The 26,691-nt window shown below is 45.9% G+C and overlaps 1 protein-coding gene and 1 pseudogene across 1 annotated transcript in view; both read left to right on the forward strand.

The window, feature by feature from the left end:
- Positions 1-26,691, forward strand: part of LOC149341394 (uncharacterized) — a 57,225-nt gene that overhangs the window by 23,808 nt on the left and 6,726 nt on the right. The window contains exons 2-3 of the mRNA XM_089541961.1: positions 9,373-9,686; positions 13,677-13,999. Coding sequence (XP_089398087.1) covers positions 9,461-9,686; positions 13,677-13,999 — 549 coding nt within the window. The 5' untranslated portion in view covers positions 9,373-9,460. The remainder of the gene's footprint in view (positions 1-9,372; positions 9,687-13,676; positions 14,000-26,691) is intronic.
- On the forward strand, positions 23,952-24,397 carry LOC149341395 (protein GVQW3-like; annotated as a pseudogene).

The raw sequence follows: 26,691 nt of genomic DNA on the forward strand, positions 1-26,691 counted from the left end.
GTAGCAATGAGAATATGAGTAGGAAAGCACCTTAGGTGGTCCTGCAACAAACCGTGAAGGAGAAGAAAGGGCTTCAGCTTTGAATTAGATGGGAAAATGTCATCAAATGCAATCTTGACTGAAGGAAAGATGTTATACATTCGATGGAGATCTGTGAAATGAATGTTTAAGGGATAAAGGAGACACTGCACGAAACATATCTGCGGAGTTTGCAAACGAGACCAGGTGGCATTTAAAAAGACTGCAGGTTGACTAAGAAATATTATACTGGAGGTGTGAAGAGGTGAATCGCACAAGTTTAATTGAACTGTTAAAAGGCGAAACCTAGCTAGTAAAGATGGAATTCGCGCCTCAAGGTGCAGGACAACATTGGCTACATATTTTAGAAGTCCCAAACAGAGGCGCAACGCCTCATGCTCCAAGAGCACAAGAGGGCTAAGTTTATAGGCAGGAGCTCCTGAGAATACAACACAGCCGAACTAAAAAATTGGGCGGACATGCATTTTATATATCAGCAGGAGTGTGTGCCCTCTCATGCCTGACCTAGCGCTGCAAAGCCTACGCAGGATGCCAACTGCCCCAACTCCTTTTGTAGAAACTTGCTCAATATGTGCCCGCCAGGAAAGAGTAGAGTTGTATGTCACTTCAAGGTACTTCACTGTTTGAAAATGAGGAATTATGTGATTTTTATAGGCAACGCAGATATTTACAGGATGAGAAACCGGGAAGACCAACAAGGCGAATTTCTTCACATTGAGGATCAGATGAATGCTTCCTAACCAGTTGTCAAGAATATTGAGGTAATCCCGCAAGGTTTGATAAAGAGAGTGAATATCACTTGCAGAGGCGAAAAATGCGATGTCATCGGCGTACACATAAGTTTTCACATTATGGATGCATGGAATGGAGTCTAGAAAGTTGTTAAAAAGAACAGGGGAAAGAACTGACTCTTGCGGTACACCTCTTGTCTGTCGAAATTTCCTAGAAGAAACATCATTTCGGCAGCAATAAAATTCTCTGTTTTCCAAGAAAGCAGAGGTCCAGGCTACGAAATTGATTGGGAAATTAAGGTCCTGTATAATCTGTGTGACAGTGTCGAGGGCTCGACGCTGTCGTAGGCTTTACTGATATCCAGAGTGACAAGCGCGGTAAACTGTTTAGTGCTGCGAGATAATTTAATACGGCTCTCAAGGTCAGTATGAGCACACCAAATTGAACAGCCCGGTCTGAAACGGATTTGACAAGAGTTCAAGAGATCATTTGCAGAAATTAAATGCATGGTATGATGAAGCAAGACCGGTTCCACCAATTTCACTAAATTCGATGTTAATGAAATCGGGCGTAGTTTTCTGAAGTGAAACCTTCCCCTTGTTTTTCAAGTAGTGAAACTATTTCCGCAAGACGCCACTCATGGGGTATTCAAGGACCTTTAAGGAAATGATTAACTAGAGCCAATAGGTCTTCAGGAGATTCGTTAAACAAAATTTTAATCAGTGACCTTATCGGGGCCAGGAGCCGCTGGGGATAGGCGCAGAACAATTTGCGAAAGCTCAGGCATAGTGACCTCAATGAAATCACTTGAGATGCATGTGAATGAGCTGGAGAACTAAGTGCAGATGTAAATCAACGCTCTAGGCCACACGCAATTCCCTCTCAAGCCTTGGCGATGTCAGCAGGAGACTGAACGAGGGATTCAATGTGGATCTGCAACACACACTCGCGCTGTGCATTACTCATCATCATCTCCCTCAACTTCCATCTGCAGCTCGAACAGATCAGCTTAACCTCGATCAGAGCTCAACCTAAGTCTAATATCATCGCCAGACGTGCCTGCGATTTAGCTAAGCAAAACCATGAGCCAATCAGGCTATACACATGCTTTCGCACGTCTACTCGGTTTGACTGGGTTAGAACCTTATAACCATTTTTTTTCTTTATTGCGTGGAAGTACAACAAACCTGACAGGCTTCTAGCCTGACTTAACCAGACCGCATCCCAATAATCCGTCATACATAGTCAAGCAGCATCCTGTTATCATCCTGCCAGCACATCAAGATCCCAAGAGACACACACACGCATCGAGAAAAGGCAGCCAGACAGCAGGTCTACCTTGCGCAGCATATACCTCCCACACCAAAGCACACTGCTCAATGAGCAGAGATTCGCTGGATATGAGGGCTCTGCATGGTGATCAATCAGGCTGCTCTTCCACAGGCTAAACAGTCCCATAGCCTTATAGCCTTCCACTGTAGGCAAGAATTTTATATCATAGGGCGCGATCTCAATGTCCTTTTCCAGTCTTCTACGCCATCACCGCTTTTATTTAATTTCCTGTCCTATGAAACAAATCAAAAGCACGCAAACCAAAGCAAAACAAAAAACAGTGTATATAGTATACAAGGGAAGAAAAAATGAAAAAAGAAGAGAAAGACAGCCCGAGTTAAAGTGGCGAACAGGAGCTAAAGATCTTTTTAATGTGTGAGTGGTTCGATGCGACCTATCCACTGTAGCATGGAATTAAAGTTCCTAAATGTATCAACGAACCGACACGCCGACGCCCGAAAATGCTCCCTGGACGGTTTGGCATCAGTAGAGACTTTTAGATAAGGGTGAACTTATCAGTTAGGGGCATAGGGGAATATCGGGGTGCCAGTGCGCAGGCTCAAGACGAGAACCAGAGGGAGCGGCGTTATTGTCCTGGGAAAAATAGCGTGCGGCTGCAGAGGTCCAGGGCTGTACGAAAATATCAACCCGAACCTCCACCAAACTTCTATTTCTATTGGTATTCGGACAACTCCTTCAAAGCCACCCAAATTCAATTGGTATTTGGAAAAAAAACTTCTTTCCAAATACTATGGCCCGTACTGTGTCCTGGAGCGCACATCTCCGGTCAACTACGTTATTGAGCCACTTACGCCGTCCGTCTGCCGATCTCCGCCGACGTGGCCGCGAGACTGCGCGTGTTCCACGGCCCAAGCTGTGCTACGACCCGGTTGTGTTGTCGGCACCGGGAGTCGCCAGGATGGCACCTTTTGCCCCCGGGGCCATTGTGAAGAAGATGGGCATTGCCGCTAGCCTAGCCTGTCATCGCTCAAAGCGAGACCCCGCTCATCCCAGAGCTCTTTGATCTCTGGCTCAGCCTGACCGCTGAGTCTGAAATCCGCCGTGGTTAGTAGGACCATTGATCTAAACACTGACCTAAGCCCCTGTTACATTTTAAACAAACTGATAAGACCGCTTGCTGGCGGCTTCGAGCAGACAGCTCAAACAAGCAAGCGTTAGAAAACAATTCGCTGCAATATAAGAGATACGTATTTTCTTGATTCGGAAATTCTGCGCCTCGCTACGCCTGGATTACAGCATCGGCATACCGATGCGAAATTAACATGCACTTAACCAGCATTTAAATTTGAATCACGACGTCGGAACGGGTTGCTCATAATGACGGGAAAGTTCGTGCCTTGTGTTCTGCTAGTAAAAACCATCCTTGCAAACCGTGGTGGTGGTCCCATACGCGAGCCCACGACCTGCGGTCGCCAGAATAGCGTACATAACGAATCAGATATGGTTGCTGCAAGGCATCTAGCCAGTTGTGGAAATTGCCGAGCCTTTTGACATAGCCAGAAGAGGAAATGTATCTACTCGACAGGTTTGACAATCCAAGAGCGGGCAGTTAAACTTCTCACTACATGTGGCTTTATAGATATCGAAAGCTTGGTGATTCCTTAATAACGTGTTTCGTGTGTCCAATACGCTCATTTATTTCTAGCCGCGGCCTCTTCAATAAAATTAATTTCCTAATGGGCGCCAGTGCGGTGCTCCTCTCTTGTCCTGCTTTCCCTACGCGCTGCTGCAATTTCTAAGCCACCTTTCACCTATATTTTCAAGGGGCCTGTTGTGTTTAATTAAATGGCCAGCTAACGCTTACCCTAACTTTCTCGCTTTTTTTTTTCTTACTCAACCACGTCTGGGGAAAAGTCGACTCCATTGAAAAAGAGATAACGATCTCAGCAGGAGCTGCGCAGAAGAGTAATAAACGATAACTTACCTATACTTGGCAAAGCTGCTCAACAAAACGCACACAAGACAAAGTGCTGGATGGCAGCAACTCGCTCGTCACTCACCTTGTATTTTGTGTTGTGCTCGTCCTGTACTCTGTCTTCTGCGTGTTTTTAGCGCAACTTTGCCATCTCTGCAGAGTTGCACTAACCAGACCGTCAACATGTCCTAATCAACGATAACTTCAACGAAATTTTGCGATTTGTCCTTTGATATTTCTGCGGATGACATTTTATTTTAAGTGTGGCCTTAAGCGTTTGGTTACATTCGCTGGGTGAATATACAGTAATGTCACATCGCGCAGAAGCTATGGACAATGGACACGTCTCTCACCGTGGTTTGTCATATTGGGGGCACGGTACGCGTTTCTTTTTTTCTTTATTTTTTAAATCTCGTTTCTTTCAGCTATTTGCAAAATGACCATTGATCAATGCAAAATCGCCAAATGCGTTACTTTTTCCAATAATTATATTACTTATTTTTTAATTGTTTTCTTGAATATTTCGTCTACTTTCTAGATTGTAAGCTGTCAATGTGTCATCACCCTCGTTAACCGTCACCGAGTCAGCTACATCCTGAATCGGTCACTGTAGCTGCAATCATTCCGTCATTCTCAAAGCATGCTTCCATTTTGATCTCTGTAGCTAACAAGACGCCAGAGAGGAATTCTTTCCCGAGGCTGTTCTTAACACCTCGCTATCTCGAATTTTTCCTTTGGAAACAACATCGGCAAGCGGGTACCCCTTTCATCCCGCATCACCATTTTTTTTTCAGCTTTTTTTTTTTTACCTTAGAGCAGGGGAAAAGGAAAAGAGCGAGGAATGTTCGCCATGAAAGCAAAACGAAAGCATACAAGAGGAGGAAATTCTATCGCACTCGCAGCTGCGAAAGGGGTCAGCGAGAGAGGTACAGCTTTGGCTGCCAGCAGGAATAACGTCCTGGGTGTGGAACAACAGAAAAGTTGCTCTCTGAGACAAGAGAAAAAGGACAAAGCAATCCGTAACTAAACGAAACAGATGAAAGCTGCCTGTGTCTCTCTTGGCGTGCGTGCGTCTGTCTCGAGGAATTTCCCCTTGCCTTTCGGCGCTGCCCGATCTCGTTAACCAAATCCCCTCTCTCCTCCCGTGTCGCGTTCCGTTTGCCGCGGCCGGCGAAAAAACCACCCACCCCAATTCGTGGCCACGCCCACCGGGCTCGGGGTTCGACCAATCGACGCCGAGATTGAGAGCCCTTCTCCTCCTCTTCTTTCTCGCTCCTCGGCCGGCCGTACTCTCTTCTCTCTGCTTTAGGACTCCGGCAGCCATCTTTCACGACGAGTCTCACCTGCGCTGCTGCGCTCGATGGAGCGACTGCGCACGGTGCGAGCAAGCTGCCGGGTGATATGGAGCTATCGGAGCGGAGTCACCTCCGTTTTCACCTGGAGTGCGGACGTTGAACACGTTGTTTCCTTCGGCTGAACTAAGAATTTTATATGATGTACGGCCATTTCCGAGGCCAATTAACGGTGCGAGTGAAGTGTGTTTTAACATGCGCTTGTTACTAGAAGCGCGTTCTTTCGCTCATAGATTATTAGGGATAATTGGTTTGGTTTGGTTTATGGGGTTTAACGTCCCAAAGCGACTCAGGCTATGAGGGAAGCAGTAGTGAAGGGCTCTGGAAATTTGGACCACGTGGGGTTCTTTAACGTGCTCTGACATCACACAGTGCACGGGTCTCTAGAATTTCACCTCCATCGAAATTCGACCATAAATATGACAAATGGCATGAATGTGCCCTGCGTGCTGCGCCTGGGAGGAAAAAAAACTTCGGCGGGAGCTGTTACTGGGACCCCACCCCGCGTGGACGTGTAACTGAAGTCCGATGCAGTCGTAGAAATCCGCAAGCCAAGTCAAGCGAAGAAGAGACGAAAGAAGAAGTCAAGCAAAGAGAAAGGGAAAGTAGAAGAAGAAGAGAAGAAAGAAGCAAGAAAACAGATGCCAAGACAAAAGAGGGGGAAAAGAGCAAGATAAGAAGAACGGGAGAAAATGAGGGGACATGATGGTACTCGGCGGATGCTTTATATTAAGCGATAGCCTAGTTTTGCCAGTTTTTCTTTTTCTCGAACTTTCTATATTTATACATATTGTTTACCCACTAAGCCGCCGCGGTGGCTGAGTGGCTATGGTGCTCGGCTGCTGGCCCAAAAGACGCGGGTTCGATCCCGGCCGCGGCGGCTAGAATTTCTTTGGAGGAGAAATTCTAGAGGCCCGTGTGCTGTGCGATGTCAGTGCACGTTAAAGAACCCCAGGTGGACGAAATTTCCGGAGCCCTTCACTACGGCGTCTCTCATAGCCTTAGTCGCTTTGGGACGTTAAACCCCACAAAACCAAAACCATTGTTTACCCACTAAACAGTAAACATTAGATGATGCCTTTTTTGTGTTATTGTTTTCTGCGGACGTATTACAAGGCTTTTTTAAATAAGTACGAAGTGTTTGCTCTAAACAACAAAAGTAAGAAAATTGCATGTCGCTACGGATAATCAGTCTGCTCTTGGAATCCACAGCCTACAAACTCTTCAGCTTACAAACTCTGCACCAATCTTTAGTTCGTGAGAGTTCAGTTTGCTGTTGTCACTGATCACATTAGTACAGTGCAAATATTGTGATAAAGCACGCATTTAGAATGAAAACAACGTATCTTCTTTCTGCTGAGCCATCTCTGTGCTTAGGCTGTTTCTTGAAACTGAGACCGTGAAAGTGCTGCACCCTCCCACCTTCTGTTAGGTGGTGGCCCATAATTCGAGCAAATCTGCAAGTGCTGATTCAGTCAGCTTTTGTTCCAGGTACTTATTGTAGCAAACGAAAATTTGCCTCCACAGATGGACTGCAAGATTTTTCTCTGCTTTTTTATAGACCTATAGAAAGAAAGGCTGTTAGAAATCACATACCACCCAACAACGGAACGACGTCTATTTTTTCAGTTACTGGTGCCGTTTAAAAAAGAAAAATAAGGGTTGAAAGCATCATGCGAGGAAGTCAGCACAGGATAGACACAAATATACATGCTTTAGTACCTGATGTCACTCTGGGAACATATCTGCGAATGTTGACGCATGCAGTATGAGTTCGACGAGTAAGTTACGCCTAAATTAGCTGATGCCATCAACAAGGAGTTTTAGTCTGCACTGCATGAACAAGTTTACCTTGAATGTGCAAAAAGAAAATGAAAGAACGAATTACAGGTCTCTGCTCAGCGGACATGCGCCTTGTGCTTGATTGAAAAGCACAAAGAATCAGCCCTGCACTTAGGTGCAATACTTCGATGAACGTGAATAGTTGCTAGATTTTTTAAACGTCTCCTGAAATGTTCATGCCATCCGAGATTAAGTGCGCACAAGTGTTAATGCACGTTTCACAAGTGGCCTTGAGATTATTTTCAGCGTATTTGTTGTGTATATAGTTTGAGGTATATAGTTTGAGGTTGTTACCAACACTCTCATTATCCTCTTTCTTTTTAATTACTTTTCGCGCTGTCTGCCTCCTTGTTCGTAAGGCGCCGAGTGTGCTAACTTGTGCTGGCTTGAAGAGAACCTATGGTAGATGCAAATGTTGCTTAGAATTGTTCCTAAGTGCATGGTTATTACAGTGGTTCAGTGGTTATGGCGCTCGGCTGCTGACCCGAAAGACGCAGGCTCGATCCCGGCCGCGGCGACTGCCTTCAGGTGGAGGCGAAATCTTGGAGGCCCGTGTGATGTCAGAGCACGTCAAAGAACCCCAGGAGGTCAGAATTATACGGAGCCCTCCATTACGGTGTCCCTCATTGAATCAGTCGCTTTGAGACGTTAAACCCCCCATAACCATAAAACCAAATAAATAAACAAGCAAGCAAGCAGATAAACAAATAATCAAACGAGAACGGAAGTTTGACGTTACTATTTCATACCAGCGTGGGACGTGTATAAATGAAAACTAAAAACAAAGCAATGCCAACGATAGCTATTAGACAGACAAAAATGTACAATGTCCCGCTCATGAAATATTCGTAAGTATAACAAACTTAACGAGAGGCACGGGAGTTAGCTGACATTAAAAGAGCTTTTTAGCAGATATATTCACCGTTTGTGGGGAATAAATGCGTGTTAGAGTGCATTCTCGGTTGAATATGCGGCGCGTGTCCATATGCGGGGTATAATTTGCTCGTCGCGGCTAGCGCTCGTCAATTGAGCGTCCGTTCATTGAAACTGAAAGTACACTCTCAAGTGAAACTTGTTTTTCTACTCTACCTCGCATGAAGAGAATGGAACTATATGGAACTATTTCCCTTATGCAGGGAAATAAAATACAGAACACCGGCAAACGAGGGGACAAAAATACTCAGGGCCTACAGAAGAACTGAGAGGCGAAGTGTTTGGTAAGTATCTAAAGGGACAACCCGATAAATGTGTATTCATCCACTCCTATCGTGGTAGACCCGGCACAGAGTGTGGTTCTCGTCTTGTACATATCTTTGTGTCCTGCACCTGTCGCGAGATGAGGAGTATCAGCATGAAACATACGCGCCATACGCGTTTCTTCTGGATGAGCTGGCAGAGAACTACCATCTCGTTTCGCCACGTGCACCGCAGCTTATTCATTTCCGTTCCTTCATCGCCATTTTCTTAACCAAAGGCGTATGCAATGAAGGCCAGATCGCTGACTGCGAGATAAATATGGATAGAAGGGAACCTACATTCGTGCCATATTCGTGAATTGTCTAGTATGGTGCACGAATTTTAATCGGATCATGGATCTTTCTTGAGGTCGTACAGAGCGTTCTTTATCATCTTCTCGCCTTATCTCGCGTTCCTTGCCGCAGCCAAAGGTATGAACTCCAATCACAATAAAATATGACGCCCATAGAGACAGGAATGAAATTAGTACAGAGAGCGGGAAAAAGGGGGAGAAAATGAGAAGGAAAGTAATTCAGGTACAGCGGCACCTGCAAACACGTGCGCACGGAGGCTCTTCGGAGCGATCACGCGAGCGAGGCGCGGAAGGGAGTTTCATAGCGCGAAGAGTGAAAGGAAGGGAACGGGGGAGGGAGGAAGGGCGGCGCGGGCGAATGCAGCAGCGCGCGAGCGGGAAAAAGGCTGGCAGGCTGAACGAGAGAGCGCTCGCGCGCTCGCGCTAAAGCCCGCGTCTAGTTCCGAAACGACTTGTGTGGCGGCGCTAGTTGCCTCCTCGCTGTTTTGCGGCTGCCGACCCGCTTCTCCCCACCTCCCACCGACGGAGCGCCCTCTCCTCGCGCTCCCTTATTTTTCTTGAGCCCGCGTGGTGTGCCCCCCTCCCTAAAGATGGGGGAGCCGCGGGACTCGGCGGCAAACGCGCCGTGACCGTCGGAGCTGTGCGGCGTGCGAGACGGGACGTCGTCACCTGCGCGAGATGCAGCAGTCCCAGCAGCCGCCGGTGCCGCTGGAAGGCCCGCCGTCGTCGGGGCCCGCGGCGGCGCGCACCAAGCCTGCCCGCTTCTCGCTGTACAGCATCGAAAGGCTGCTGGCCGGTGCGGCGGCTGCGAGTCCGGCCACGTCGCAGCCGCCCTGCTCAGCCTCCTCCTCATCATCATCCGTGCTGGACTTCAGCCTCGCTCAGCACCCGTCGGCCAGGATAGGTGCGTGCCACGCACCACAATGCCTCGTATCGTAGTCTGCTTTGCGCCGTTTCTTGAATCCATCCGCAGACGTTTGAGAGGTTGGTGTCCCTAGATGACACATTAAGTGCGTGATTCTTTTCAGTTTCCTTCAGGTGTAGGTTTGTGTTAATGAGTTTCATTGATAAGAAGGCTCGGATGCAGATGATAGTTACATGGTCAAGTATCTTTAGGATATAATACTTTGGCGAAGCTTTGTGCAAAACTTCAGCATGCAAAAAGTTAGAATTTTTCTTTAGGATAGGGCATTCATTCATTCATTCATTCATTCATTCATTCATTCATTCATTCATTCATTCATTCATTCATTCATTCATTCATTCATTCATTCATTCATTCTTAAATAGAAGGTCTCAAAACAGTTTGCTGAAAATTCTAACGATGTCTGTGGCATGCCGTACGAACCTTCGCATGACATATGCTGTTCTATGCAGTCTATTATAGTACTGAATAGTGGAGGGATAAAGGGACGGTACACGGTAACTTTCAGTATACCGCTGTGACTTGCACTTAGCCGCATTGCCAACATGCTATCTTTAGTCGAAAAAAAAAAATGTTTTGAGAACAGACAACTCATTGCAGGGGTTTCAAACGCCTTGCTGGCTTTCTCACAGAAATAATCGTGTATCAACGAGATCAGGATGCGCTCAGTACATTCAGTGCTCTTTCAACATATTTGCGCTTTCTTTACTCAGCTGTTGGAAGAAGGCGCGACGAGGACGAGTAGATTACTATCTGCAAATGTTTATTTGCACGGAAAGGTGCACTAGTACCACCGTTACCCAACTTACGCACAGAGAATTCATTGCTGGATGTATTTTCCTGCTTGACCCGAAAAGCAGTCAAGCTTCTAACGCATGACTTATGACACCCTCGGAGCACGTGCCACCTCGATTCTTATTTGTCTTGGGTCCTGTGATTAGTTTGACCTACTAACCCCTAACTTTACCTTTGACACAGCACGCATTGAGAGAAAAGTTTGTTAAAATTGATTTTAACGGGTGCTAAAGGTACCCCCATGCGTTAGGGAAAATGCCAGTTTTTTTCACCGCAAAGTTAACAGCTTAAAATGCGTGAGATAACTGAATTTTATGAAGATAACCTTAGGCAGTTCTCACTATAGCACCCATCAGAGCAGCTATGATCTCAGATAATTGCGGTTTGGTCACATTGGAGATTGGCCATCGGGAGAGGGTGAGAATCTGAAACTTAGGCACCGATATTTGCAGTCACAGGTGTCAGAGGCTGTTAACTTAGCACGAAGGCGTGCATTGTTCCTTTAATTGCGATCATATCTTGCTTCAAGAGCATGCATGTATTACAATCGGGATAAGGCTATACAGGAACGCAAGCCGGAAACATCTTGCGCGATTTCCGTGTGAAGTGTACGGCATGCATACGCGAAACCTGAACGGACCCCGGAGAAACCGTGCTGAATTATTTCTTCCTTGCCTACGTCATACAGCACCTATTGTCTAACTAATAAATTTTATTTACGTGGTACAGGATGTGTGAAGAATATTACACTTAATTTTGGAGTCGAAGTCAAGAGGAAGAAATGGGTCTAGACGGGGCATATAATGCGAGGGCAAGACGACCGCTGGTCCTTAAGGGTAACGGAGTGTATTCCAAGGGAAGGCAAGCGTAGCACATGGCGGCAGAAAGTTAGGTGGGCGGATGAGATTAAGAAGTTTGCGGGAATACGGTGGCCGGAACTGCCAGAGCACAGGGTTAATTGGAGATACATGAGAGTAGCCTTTGCCCTGCAGTGGGCTAGTCAGGATTAAGATGATGATGATGCCTTTCTTTATTTACTGATTGCTGCTAATGTTATTCATAAAATCAGCTTGTCAGGTGCTATGTACCTTTCAGCGTTCAAGTACCTAATGATTGATTGGAGGGCTGACAATATGTGCTTTGTTTTTTCATTACTGATAAGGTGAGACGATTTTGCTGCGACAATATTTCAAACTTGCTTTACTGTTTCACATCCACTAAACTCTACAAATAGTTCTTAAAGGGGTTACTACGGTTGGATTAGACTAAGTACGCTGCAGTTGTACATATCCAAAGAAACTCATCTTGCAGAGCGAAAGCTCACATTTAAATTTATGGCTAATGCTCACCTCAAGACAGTCTATGCCTACGAGCACACAACTACAAGTGATCCATCTACAGCAGTATATATTGCACGTAGTAAAAACAGGTGCAAGAGCCACTGCAAGAATAAAAGCAGAGCTGAAGAATAATAAGGTAATCGACAAGGGGCTTAGTGGATTAAGGCAATGAAGCTATGGAGCTTATTATCCTTCACATGATTTTTGTTGCAAATTGCACTGAATATCTGTGATAATTCGTTTGCTATAATTCGGGGCGAAAGTACTGCTTATAGAACCAATAACGTTATAAAAGGAATATAAATTTTGGAATACAAGATAGAAGAGGCTTGTCTTGCTCAAGCAGCTGTTCATATAACATTGACGTATACTTGAAATTAAACTGAAGTGTTATGTGCTGCACACGGAATGAACGCAGCGCAGTGTCCTAAATCTGCCTGTCTGAGTACACACACGATAAAAGAAACAGATAACAAAAGGAGTGGTGAAAAGTGACAGCCCTTGTTCCTTGTGCCGAGGTGGTTGCGTGCTGAGGTGCTTTAGTTTAGAAAATAGCTCTCAGCTGAGTAAGCATCTTTGTTTATCTGTTTACATGACATTTTCAGACGTTTTCTTTATAGCTCTTCGAAAACATAGGCGCAAAAAGGACACGGACGACACAGAAGTGGACAGGACAGGCGCCTGTCTTGTCCTGTCCTGTCCTCTTCTGTGTCGTCCGTGTTCTTTTTGCACTATGTTTTCGAAGAACTGTTACCAACTAGCCCAAACCAAGCTACTGTTCTTTATAGCTCTCTGCCGTAAGTGAAATTAATTGCATTCAAAAGCTACCGCTCCTACCTTCCTTAAACGTAGCTCACCATTAAAACCACTACCACAGTCACAGCGAAAACCAGCATGAACATAATACGCCTCATATCTGGTGTTCACCAATGAGTTTTTTTGGCTGTATGATTCAACTCCTTCCTTGTACTTATAGTTGTGTCTGATGAGCAAAAACGTTAGTAGCTGCCATGAAAGAAAGACCTTGGGAATATAGCCAGAGAGGGAAAAGGATGCTCGTTTACACACTACTAACACCACAGAGCCCACGCTTTACTTTGACGCAGCCCTGGTCTCAAACACGCGATCTGCAGGGCCTTGCTGTGCGACCCACTGTTTCTAAGATTTTTATATTTTAGCCTTCGTAATGGAAGAACCTCACTCGTTGTCCCCTTTCTTGTCCATTTCAGATCTAGAGCTATAAAAAAATTATTCGACCGCCGGCGATCAGAGGCCACTTCAAGTTAGCCTTGAATGATAAGGGCGTGGAATGTTTTATTACGAAAAAGAAAAAAGTATGAAAAAGAAATGATTGTGGAATAATCTTTTTACCGAAGCTCCGTAACGCTTTTATTTTATTTGTTTGAATGTTTCAACATTGTTAAAGCAAGACCAATGTAGCAGCATCTGATAGGGTTCTTTTGGTTTCGCAACTGTTTTCTTTTTACTTCTCTCAATGAAGAGAAAGAAATGGGCTTGGGCAGGGCATGTAATGCTAAGGCAAGATAACCGCTTGTCCTTAAGGGTAACGGAGTGGATTACAAGAGAAGGCAAGCGTGGACGGGGCGACAGAAAGTCAGGTGGGCGGATGAGATTAAAAAGTTTGCGGGGACACAGTGGGCGTAGCTGGCAAACTACAGGGCTAATTGGAGAGACATAGCAGAGGCCTTTGCCCTGCAGTGGGCGTAGTCAGGCTGATGACGATGATGATGATGACGTTGATGATGGACACTTGTATATATGTCGTCAGCTGCCGAACACGGGAACGGAAGAAGCTAACTTTTTCCGCGCGCAGAGACGGCCGGCTCGTACCCGGGATCCGTGAACGGCCGCTCCAAGGGTGGTGGTAGCTCCTGCTGCTCCGACAAGGCGGCCTCCCCTTCGCTTCACGGCGGCGCGGGTGACAAGGGACCGACTCTGTCCATGCACCAGCACCAAACGGGCATGGATGAAGCGGGGCTGGGCAACAAGCCGCGCAAGATCCGGCGCAGCCGCACCACGTTCACCACCTTCCAGCTGCACCAGCTGGAGCGCGCCTTCGAGAAGACCCAGTACCCGGACGTGTTCACGCGGGAGGAGCTGGCGCTCAGGCTGGACCTCAGCGAGGCCAGGGTGCAGGTATGGATCTGAATGAACCCCGTCTGTTCATTCTGCGCGCGCGCATTCCCGGTGAAGGGACCATTTCGGTCGTAAGGTCATGTTGGTGTTGGTACTTGCACGGGGGAAGTGGGTTGCCTGTGGTGATTGTATGGGATGCCTTAAAAGGCGTGCGTCTTTGCGCTCGCTTGTTGGATGTAATCGCTTGTAAACATTAGAGAGGGAGAAGAAAAGGAGGAAAAGAGGACAGACAGACCTGCGGACGGACGGACGGAGGGACGGACATACATACATACATACATACATACATACATACATACATACATACATACATACATACATACATACATACATACATACATACATACATACATACATACATACATACATACATACATACATACATACATACATACGTACGTACGTACACACACACACACACACACACACACACACACACACACACACACACACACACACACACACACACACACACAAACACATACATACGTACGTACTATCAGCAATGAATGAAACGCGAACAAGAAAACTGAGGTGATATCTTAAAGACGCCGTAATATTAGCTCCTGGAAGGGAAATGCTAGCGCGATTGAATACCACTCCTGAAGAAGAGTCTTCGCGCCTTCCAAGTCAAAAGAACCCGAGCAAGTATTGAGCTTCCCCGGGATGAAATATTTTTATTTTGCGTTTGGTGGCTCAGCTGTCTTGTGCGCGTTTCATTCCTTGCTGATAGTACATACATACATACATACATACATACATACATACATACATACATACATACATACATACATACATACATACACACATACATACATACATACATACAAACACACGTACGTACGTACGTACATACATACATACATACATACATACATACATACATACATACATACATACATACATACATACATACATACATACATACATACATACATACATACATACATACATACATGTATACATACATACATACATGCATACATACATACATACATACATACATACATACATACATACATACATACATACCATTTGTTATCTTGAATTACAGGTTCAACTGACTGAACACAAGTAGTGATCTCTCCATATATATAATACCCACAAAAAGGTCACATCGTTTTAATACTTGCGAACCGTCGAAATCAACTGCTGGTGACACTGGCATTGACGCTTTTCAGCGCTGATCTGAAGACAAAACTAAGACGGCGCAAATTGAGCGGTACTAGCGAAAAGATCGAATTCTACAGTTATTAAAAAAAGAAAACGAAAATGCACGGACGCCTTCCAGCCGGTCTGTGTGGATGAGGGGACGTTAATCGCAACACGTAATCGCCACACGTTAATCGGTGAGCGGTACGACGCCATTATTTCCGGCTTGTCCATTTGAGAAGATAGGGAAGCAGGCAGTCCTACAGCTTAGCGTGCCCCTCTTTGAAACCAGCTTACTGTGCATGAATCTCGTTCCACAAGCCATGAAGTATGTCATTTTTTTTACATATATGCTGATTGTGTGATAGTTTGAAGGAGGTCATAATGGGCTGCAGGTTAAATTAAAGAAAGCAATCAGAAAAATAAATTACAGTTACGACTTTTTTTTTCTCAGATGTGATGTTGAAGACTTTCGGCATTCCGTTTTTCTTGGGTAACAATGCGTACCAATTCAGGGCTATTTTCAGTTGTTTTCTTTATTTTCAGCGTGCTGAAGCAAGAATTAAGAAAATGCTTTCTTAACAGCGGAGTATAGCTTATTGGGTTAATTCCCATGTATGCAGAAGGTTATTCTCTGCTTTATATTCATAGTTCACTGGGAGTCCTCACACTTCTCCTGGCGCAGTGGTGCAGCGGTTAAGCGATGCGCAGCTCTCCTGCGATGGCAGGTGCTCCCAGCGGTGGGCCTTGTGCAACCCAGGTTGCTCTTCCCGAGCGACCAATCATTAATTTAATGGTCACCTACCGCAATGGGCAGTTTGCTCACTATCCGGTGGTCTGGTTGTGATGATATCGCAAGGTCACGTGACCTAGGTGGCCCACCTGCCTCCCATATATGTGCCTGCTAGAGCCGTGCTCGTGATTTTTCGCTCACAGCGACGACAACGCCGACGCCCGATTTTCGGCGTAACGGAGCCTTCATTAAAGGAAATGCTTGCGTGCATCGTCAGTGCTTTCAACTGAATAGAGGAAGGCGAGAAATATGAGGTTTGAGAAGAGGTTTTCTTTACATGTTCAATTACTTTAACGATGCTCGAAACAGCCGCATGCAACTGACCCTCAGGACGTTTGCGGCATCACTGGCACCTGTTCAATTATCTGCACAGCCGTGCCATATTAAAATGTCAATGACGTCAGCAGTATTTCACGCCATTTATCTTTAAGAAACGTGCAAGCGCGGCTGAATCCTTTCAGGGGCCATTTATCCGGAGCCATTTCGGTTCAAAACTAATATTTTTTCCTTTTAAATAGCATATCTGGGTCTAAGGGAACCAAATTCATTAGTTCTCAAACGAAATACGACAATGGTGAACTTTTTACAGGCATGTACAAAAATTCTTACAGACTGTCAAAAGAATTGGAAACAGTAATATTAAAATACCATGAATATTAAAGAATTAAACCAGACAAAAAAGACGCACGCAGGAAAACTGAGAGGAAGAAGATAGGAAAGAGACAGCACTACCAACTATTTATTCGAAAGTTCGGCGCTCAAATATATACAGGGCACTCAACCACATGACCTTCTCACAACGCTATCTCATCAACCTTCCGTCGAGGAAACAAAATTTACAATAACCGCGACACTTACAATAATTAAAATGTTCACTGTACTAAAAATTGCACGCACGAATCGTCGTGCTTGCGACGGGCCGTGCCTCCACTTTTTATAACAGCCACATACGCTCGATCAGACCGCATCGCCACAAACTCACGTGTTGCCTTTCATATTGTCTCTACATGTAAAAAGCGGAGGGTAATTTTTCAGAAGTTAATCAGCCAAGTCAGCATACTGCTCTTCAAGGAGCTTTCGCCCTCAACTTTGACGTGGATGTGCACATTGGATCTATTTCCTCCAGTTTACGACATGCCAGTGGGCTTGCTTTTGAAAGACGCTTGACAAAAAGCGGACTGTCTGCAATTTTTATAAACGTTTTTATTCATCACGAACAATGGTTAAATGTCGGCGTACCTTTTGCTTTAAACTAGGAAACATGGATGCGCGTCCTTATATAGGTACGCCCGCACGAAGGTAACATGAGGGTCCCTGAATTGATTCTCATTCTCTCCATGTAACAACCGAGTGAAGAATCCATGAATTGTTGTCCAATGCAGGAACTAAGCGAGAACATGGAGAGCGTACACAGCGTTCACGCTTGAATCCCAGCGTTTCACCTTTTAGATCCTGCTGCCACTTCCACCAGATTTTGCGTCGCGTCTCCCCATATAACGAAGAGGTGAATCAAGGCTGAAGAGTGCCGACAAGGTGGCGAAGGAAAGAGCGGAGAGGGGGGGGGGGGGGAGAGGGAAGAGAGTTAGTTGGAGGGCGGGGTTCACGTCACATCGCCGCGCACAGCGCAGAAGCCATCGCTTTATTGCTCCGTGACGGCACTGTACGCATCGACGCGGCGGCAAAGTGCGAGCGGACAAAGTTTTTCGCGCCAGAAGATGGCGTGGCTATAAAGGTGGTGGCGAGGGGGACACTTTCACGCCCCGTCTGATTGGCTAATGAAATCACTGCGCACAGCTCGGCGCGAGGTGCCGCCGGATGGGCCGTAAACGCGTTTCCCTGCCGTAGCTCGGCAAAGCAAACAGCAGCCCGTGACTGCCTGGGCGCGCTCTCGGGTTCACTCGGCTCCGCTCCGGCGGGGCTCGTCGCTGGGACATTCGCAATAAGGCCCCTTTCCGGCACCCGTCATCATCGACCGACTCAAGCGGCTCCTCGTATTTGCCCTGGCCGGAAATGACGTCACGCCGGAAGCGCGACGCTAATGCTCTGCGCGCAGACAGAAGAGCGCCGCGCGCAACTAGCACTGGCAACGGCGGGACGCTGCCTCCTTCTCTCTCTCTCTTCCCCTACTCTCCCTCTCTTCCACGGTCACTAAACTCGCTTTTTGCACCCCTTTCGAGCTGCATCCTCTCCCCCCCCCCCCCCTCCCCGATAACCCCCTAACACCCCCGCCCTTGCCAGCTCTGCTCATTCCTGTCAACCCCTACGCCAGTGCAGCTCGCAGAGAGCGAGCCGCAACTATAAGGCGTGTTTACTTTGCCTTCCTTATTTTTTCTTCCCGGCCTCTTACCTCTCTCGTACCTCTCAAAAACTCATTTTGAGCGGACTTACTTAGGGGCCAAACTAAATTAGGGCGCCAACAGCTCCTCCGCGGCTCCCTCCGCCTCACCCCTCGTCGCCCCAATGAGCCGCTGCGTCCACACGCGTTTCTCTAGTGATTCTTGCTTCTCAGGCCGCTTTTAATGCCACCGCGCGAATTATCAATACATATTCGCGGAATATAGCCCAAGACGAGCTCATTTCATGGTCCTTCTAGGGACTCATTGTGCTGTGTACATACATAAAGTGAATTTTTTTATTACGCTCAAGCATGTTGCTTATCGCCTGTGCGTATAAGCCTACATTAGGCGGGTAACAGTGACGCCAGCTTTTATATACACTTCTCCCGGTCTCTCATTCTCCTTTTTCCTTTCCGGCACTCTTCCTGTTCCCCCGCAAAACTGTCCCACCAAGCTTCCCCAGCTCTGTACAAACACGTGCCGCTCATTCCCGCAGAAAGACAGGGGAGTGTATATCTATCCGCTGCGGAAAAAATCCCGGCGGCCGCGCTTATGAACACTTAATTTGTGTCCTCCTCGTAAAATAAAAGGGCGGGGGAGGAGGGGGAAGCAGCCGCCTTCTTATTAAGCGAGACACCCGGGGCAAATGGCGATTAGTTAACGTCTTTGGAGGGCCCAGCGAGAGAGTGCGCTGAAAGCGCTAAGTGGCTATTCGGCGCAATAATGTTGTCTCTCTCTCGGAGTCCACCGCGTTACCTCCTATAGTCGGCCGCTTCGCCTTGTGCGAGCAGACGCCGGGACCGCCCCCCACCCGACTCGGAGTGCCATGCAGTGTTTCTTTGTTTTGTATGGTCTTTCTTTTTCTTTGTTCGTCTTTCGTTCTTCGGGTGTCTGAGCCGTTCCTTGTTTCTCGTCGACGCTCCTTTCTTGCCTTTGCACCCAAGCGACCCAGCGTTCGTTGAATCTTTTGTTAAGCCTCGCTCGTTTCTGTCTCGTTTCTTTTCGGCCAACAAGGGTTACAATGTTGTCTTTGTCTCTGTATCCTCTCTTTCTCTCACCTGGAAGCTGTCTTTAATCGGTGAAGGCGTCGCCGTTCTGTTTGTGTTAATGGTGCCATTCCATGGCCTCATCCATTTCTGTCTCTTCTGTCCTTCCTTTTTTCTTTCATTTCTACTTACTCCTTCTCTCTTTCCTCTTTGTACAACGCACCCGAGACTTGTGTTTGGTGATTAACTTAGGCGGAGGGAAAATTCTTGCGGCTCCTTCGAACAAGCGGTGTTAAAGATTTGGGCGCGAGGGGACAAAAAGAAAAAAAAAAAAAAAACTTAGCGAGGACGAGGAAAAGAAAACACAGTAACGGGATTGTTTTATTAATAAGATGAACTCGCCGCGCGTTGCAGACAAGCGAGGACGTTTTATTAAACATGGCGACCGTAAAAGCCTCGCCGGGCGCTCGCCTGCCCTCTCGCCAGGAATATATAGAATTTGCGTCTAATAACGGGTCCCGGCAAATTTTTTTCTCTCCTCTTCCGCGTGCCGCGCGCAGATTAAGTAGGAATCTGGCATAATCGATTCATTTCGCTCGCAAATCGTGTTTCGAAACGCTCGACCTGCGAGTTCTCCGCCTTCTTTTCTTTATTATTGTTTATTTTCGCCTCCGCTCTTCTTGCTGCGCGAAAGGACTCGGAGGTGGTATGTGCCGTAAGGCTTAAGAAAAGCGCTCAAGAAGCTAGGAAATTTGAACATTGGCTTTTGTCTTATTCACTTTTTTTTTTTTGGAACGGCTGACGCAGCCATTCGAAATGGGTCCCCGTTAAGATGACATTGTTCTCGCAGAGCAATATCGAACCAACTTCATGTTTCACCATCGCCGTTGGAGAGGTCATGTGTGCTTTTTTTTTTATCTTACCCGTCTCGTTCCCCCAATAATCGCAGCAAATTCGCGTAGTCCGGAAGAGAGGATCCAGGTGATTACTGCAGGTTCTTTCGCGTATAGAGTCGAATTGTCAAGCCTAAACTTGTGACTCTGTTGTGAAACGTATACCTGGCGGCTGAGCGCGAGTTTGCGGATGTTGCGGGTTTAGAAGAACATTGGAGTGAAATAGGTTTTAAGAACATCGCATATCTTTATAAACGCGCTTTTTTTTACTTTTTTACTTACCTGCCTGCGCAATTGCAATGCGTTGTTCACGACGTTCGTATGTAGTCAGCGTACGGCCTCTGATGCTGCAGGCTAGCGCGTTGACACGCCGAGTATACACACTTTACTTATACAGGTAAAAAAAAAAAAAAGCGAAAGCAAAACGCTGTATACACCAGCACATAGTCAGCAATTATTCCTCAGCTACGAGTGAGAAGTGCAGGTCTTATTTTATTTTTTAGGCATTTTTTGATATTTTTGGTGCCTTCACCGTCTTTCCATGTTCGGTACAACCGTAGAATTAAGTTCATTTCCTCAATATGTTTTTTAAATAAATAAATAAACTTTATTAACACAAGATTTCCGCATCAGCAATACATGATAGGCCTGCCAAAGCCGCCGTGGCTTGAAGGGCAGGCCGGCAGGCAGCGGCAACAAAGTGGAATACCGCGAACACCACAGTTTTAGTTGAATCAATTGAAGCAAAATAAAAGAAAAATACTAAGAGCAATGGGGAGAGAAATTATAAGAAAAAACAAAAAACAAAATGCTTACGTTGAAATGTAAACAGAGGTAGCATTCCTAATACAGACAGCCAAACAGTATCACGTAATGAATAATACATAAAAACAGTCAATATTTGTGAACAAAAGTAAGCAATAACATTTTGAATTGAAACGGAAACGGAACAAATATTCGTACATCCGCAGGATAACAGGACATCAAAACCATGAATTCCAATGTTGGCGCACTATTCTTACGCGTCAGCAGAATCAGTGGCACAGCAGTATAACCTCTAAGGCTCCGATTTTATGCAGTTATGTATGGTTTAAATGAGCTTAGAGAAGAAGAAAAAAAAAGTTTAAGGCCACTGTACTAAAGGTTAATGCGAGGGAAAATTTGTTTAAGTTTGAACTTTGTTTTCACGCGAAAAGCACTAGCTGGTAATTGATTGAGGCAAGATGGTATGAAGTAATTACGGGTGCGCTGATCGTATCTGGTTGAGCAGCGAGGCACCCGAAAAAAGTATTTAGTACGGAGGAAACACGCAGGAACATATTCAACTCTATACCTGTCTCAGGAACTTTATTACCTGTCTCAAAAAATGTCTCAGGATAGCCGTTTCAGTGAGAACAGCGTTAAAATTTGAACACCGTAAGGCTTTGAAAAGGTCAGCGCCGGAAGGTAATCCTAAATCATGGCTAATAATTTTCAGAATAGATCGAAGGATGGAGTTGATTCTATTTTGCCAACGAATCGCGCAGTGACCAAACACCGTAATCCCATAACGGAGTATGCTATAACCCAAAGCATGTAAAATCATTTTACGAACTGACAATGGCATATAATATCTAATACTGTATAATGTTCCTGAAACTGCACGAAGTCTTGAACATACATAAGCCAGGTGGGAATTCCAGGCGAAGTCACTGTCCAGTAAGACACTAAGGTATTTAACGGATGAAACATATGGAACTGGCGAACAGGTACAGTGGTGAGCAGCCTTGTCTAGAGCACTTGAGCAGTGCGCACTTGGTAACAAAAACCGAAATTAGAGAGCAGCCCCTCATTACAGGGCAAAGTTTTCGTGCCTGCTTTGTTTACGAGGCTATCTGGCGCTACTTCCGTGCAAGCGTTGCAGCTGGACCCTAGAGGCTGCCACAAAATCTGGATTTGTTTGCAAGGAAGTGCACCGCCCGAGCGCTCTAGACAAGGCTGCTCACCACTGTACAAGGAGAGCAAGAAGGGTGGACCAGCAGAGGAAGGTTTAACTAACTTTCTTCAGGGGATTGTGAAAAAAAAAAAATAAGCTGCGTTTTGGAGACATTCACTTTAATTACATTTTTATCGAACCAGTTCATAACGCTAAACGTTGCATCTTGCAGACGGGAGATTGCACCTGAAAAACGGGAATCTTGAGATAAGATAACTGTATCGTCTGCGTACTGGAAAGTATGGGTAGGAATAGCAGCGGCGAGGTCATTGACATATACATTAAAAAGGAGCGGACTTAATACTGATCCTGGAGGTACTCTGGCTTTTATCAAAGTTATATTACTCCGGTACTGTCCAATGGAAACGAATTGTGTTCTGTCTTCTAAAAAGTTAGTGAGCAGTTTTAGAAAAGGCCTACGAAATACGATTAATGAGAGTTTAGTTAATAAAAGACTATGGCATACATTGTCGAAAGCTTTGCTACCATCAAGAAAGAGAGCACGTACAACCTGGTTAGTGTCAAAAGCTGAATTTATGAGGTCCGAAATATCCTCCAGGAGAGCCTGTGTTCCGTTGCCTGATATAAAGCCGTACTGCGCTCTTGAAATAATGTTATTAGCATTGAGATACTTGTACATGACTAGCAGCAGATGCTTTTCTAGTATTTGAGAGATACACGGCAGAACTGAAATAGTACGGTAATTTTCGTACTTATTTCGTGCACCTCCTTTGAAGAGAGGAATTACAATGGCTTTTTTTTTCATTTCTGTAGGTATAACACCACTAACTAAAATACGATTCAGCAATTTTAATAGGACACACTTAACAACACCAAAATTTCTGCGTAACTCTTCCATAGAAATGACGTCTACGCCACGTGATTTATTAGATTTTAAATTGAAAAGGATGGATCTGAGATCAAATTTTGTGAGACCAGGAAGGTGCGCAGATTTGCATGCGCTGTTTTTTAAAGTGCAGAAATCAGGGTGCGGTTCAGCAGTACCAGAAACGCGCGAGAAGAATGTATTAAATTTATTTGAAATCGTTGCACCAACAGCAGAAAAATGTGAAACAAGTGATAGCTGGTGACCACCAAGTTTAGAAACACCTCTTAAATCATATGCAAGAGACCACGTCTTTTTCATGTCTGAACGAACATCACTGAATTTGCCGCGCATGTGATGTTCTCTTTCAAATTGCACATACGATAAAAAGAAAAAAGAGCGTGGAAAAAAGCTGCCCCACTCTGCTCTGTATCCTTTGTGTTATTCTTCGTATTAACGCAGTAGCGTTAAATGCGCCATTACCTAGAAAAACCGATGTCGGCGTTGTCGGCGTAGACGCTGTGAGCGAGAAATCGCGAGCACGAATCTGGAAGGCGGTGCCCAGAGGCAGGAGGGCCACCCAGGTGACGTGACCTTGCGGTGCCATCACAACCTACCCACTGAAGAGCGAGCAAAGTGCCCACCTTGGCAGGTGGCAGTTAAATTAATGATTGGTCGCTCGGGAAGAGCAACCTGGACCGCATAAGGCCCACCGCTGGGAGCACCTGCTATCGCAGGGCAGTGGCGCATCCGCTTAACCACTGCACCACTGCGCCAGGAGAAATACGTGGTCTTTTAGAAAAGTATCCGATCTTGTTTTTTTTTTCGAACACCTGATGGATATGAGACAAGCGCGCTTGCATCAGCCGACCTTGAACCTTCGTGCGCATGCATGAATTTTTTCCCGCCTGCCGATAGAGTCAGTCGCCGGGACGCAGCGTTTTAGTGAGGTAGTGCGCAGTGCTCTCGTCGGTTTTTTATTGCAAGGAAAATGGCGGAGCGACTGCAGCAGCGCTACTGCATCAAATTTTGCCAGAAACTGGGCGACAGCCAAGTGGAAACCATTCGGAATACTCAGACGGCTTTCGGTGACGATGCTATGAGCAGCACACAGATTAAGCAGTGGTACAACTGGTTTGAAGAAGGCCGCACATCGATGGAGAGCGAGCCACGCTCGCACTCTGGTTGGCCATCAACATGCCGAGATGGCCAGGTCATTGCCGAAGTGAACGCTCTGGTGATGCGGGACGGTCGTGTGACTATCCGAGAAATTGCGGAAGAGGTGGACATGAGCAATTTCTCCGCACATTCCATTATCACCGAAGATTTGGCCATGAAGAGAGTTGTGGCGAAAGTCGTGCCAAAACTGCTCACGGTGGGGCAAAAACACCTTCGTGTTGAAGTTTTACAGGACATGCTGGATTCCACAAACAGTGACCCCAACTTCATGAATACCATAATCACTAGTGACGAGTCTCGTGTGTTCGAGAACGACCCGGAAACCAAATCCCAGTAGTCACAGTGGAAGCATTCCACATCACCAACACCAAAGAAGGCCTGCTAAGTGCGCAGCAACGTCAAAGTGATGCTGACTGCTTTCTTTGACTCCCGCTGTCTGGTACACCATGAGTATGCACCACAGGGTCTAACAATGACCAGAGAGTACTACAGGGATGTCCTCCGTCACCTACGTGATGCTGTGCGGCGCAAGAGACCGGAGTTGAGGTCAACAGGAAATTGGCGCATCCATCACGACAATGCTCCTGCAGATTCCTCGCACGTTATTCAGACTTTTTTGACGAAAAACCAGACTCCTGTAGTTGAACAGGCTCCTTACTTCACTTCACTTCACTTTAATACCTTAAAGACCCTCGTTAGAGAGAGAGAGAGAGAGAGAGAGAGAGAGATAAAGAGAGGGGGAAAGGCAGGAATGTTAACCAGAAAGGTTTCCGGGTGTTACATAAGGGGTGGGGCACAGAGAAATGAAAAACAGAATGAGTAACAGATAAGTTGAAAGTTCCCTTACTCTCCTGTTATGGCCCCCTGCGGCTTCTGGCTGTTCCCCAAAATCAAGAAGCCATCCAAAGGAGCGCGATTTCAGACAAGATAGGACATTATGGCTGCAACGACAGCTCAGCTGAACTCTATTACGAAAGAGTGGTTCTAGGAAAGCTTCCAACAATGGCAGCACCCCTGGGAGAAGTGTGTGGAGTCCCAAGGAGACTACCTTGAGAGTGATTAGATTTCCAACGCTCTAGTCATGCCAGTTTTTTTTCTTTGGCGAAAGGTCGGATACTTTTCTACCAGACCTCGTATGAGGACTCCCAGCATAGAGTTTCTTACTATTACCTAGAGGGAAAGCTGGCAAGCCGTCTATGGGAGTTTGCATGGAGACCCCACGTGACCACCTCAGCCACCATGGGCGCTCAAAGCATCATGGGGCGGTGAGCTACTTGTTGCGGAACTGCAACTTTTGGCCAAAAAATAATAAAAAAATAAAGCTGTTTGATAGCTACAAACGTCCTAACATTCAATATCTTGTCTAATGATTGCAACAACCGAGCAGAAAAGCATTTAAGTGCAAAGTTTGCCTAAAATAAGAGATGACTAGCTTTCCTATTGGCCAAGTGATGAACACTAAAAAAACTAATATTTCGTAATTAACAGGCGCACTTTTAAAAGTAAATATTTTTTTTTAAAAAATGTTGTTGTTTAGATACTTTAAGAGGTTTTTTAATGGCATTTCGGAAGAGTAAAACCTTTTATTGGCGTCGTGTGTCGTCGCGTTTTCACTACTATGGCTTTTGCACACTGAGTTCGCGCGAAAGTCGTCTGCGCACACACAAACTACGTTTTCGGAATGAAACGCCTTAGTACTGCCACTCTGTGTTCCCGAAAAACTACGACTGTGCCGCAACAAGTAGCTCACCGCCCCATGATGCTTTGGGCGTCCATGGCGGCTGAAGTGCAGCGCCGCCAGCTTTCCCTCTAGGTAGTAGTAAGAAACTCTATGACTCCCAGAGATCTATGAATGTGAAGTAGAGAATGACCTTCTCCATATATGAGAATTAACTTATTACGCTATCGCGCCATACCCTTAAGGCGGATCTTAAGTGTTCACTTCAATTTTTTGTTGCTATTATTACTGCCACCATCATCACCGCACAGTTCGAAGGACGAACTAGGGACAAAATGACTGCAGGATGATAATGGTCATTCACTCTCGTTAACGTTCCACTGTAAGCTGATCGCCACGGTCGCCACCTTTCTCACCATGAACTCTGATTATTTTTTTTCTTATTTCATTAATGCATTGAACGTTTTGTAGCATTTAGTTCCTCTCATCACACCCTGGCGTCGTGGGCTCTTTTTTTTACAACGATAGCCAGAGCCGTTTTGATCATGCCAGTTGCGAAAGTCCCTATGACATGGGCAGACAAGGACAAGTGGGATGAAGGGCAGGCTTGGATACATGTGGACTACGCCAACAACCTTTGAAATCAAAGAAATTGTAGGGATATATTGCTGTTTTTGTCTTTTCAATGGCAATATTTCTTCGCTTTCCCGGCCACGGCGGCTGAATTTCGATGAAGGCGAAATTCTAGAGGCCCGTGTGCTGTGCGATGTCAGTGCACGTTAAAGAACCCCAGGTGGTCGAAATTTCCGGAGCCCTCCACTACGGCGTCTCTTATAGTCTTAGTCGCTTTGGGACGTTAAACCCCAGTAAACCA

This window comes from Amblyomma mixtum, chromosome 5 (assembly GCF_055824585.1).
Source record: "Amblyomma mixtum isolate Tamu chromosome 5, ASM5582458v1, whole genome shotgun sequence".
In the NCBI taxonomy this organism is placed as follows: domain Eukaryota; kingdom Metazoa; phylum Arthropoda; class Arachnida; order Ixodida; family Ixodidae; genus Amblyomma; species Amblyomma mixtum.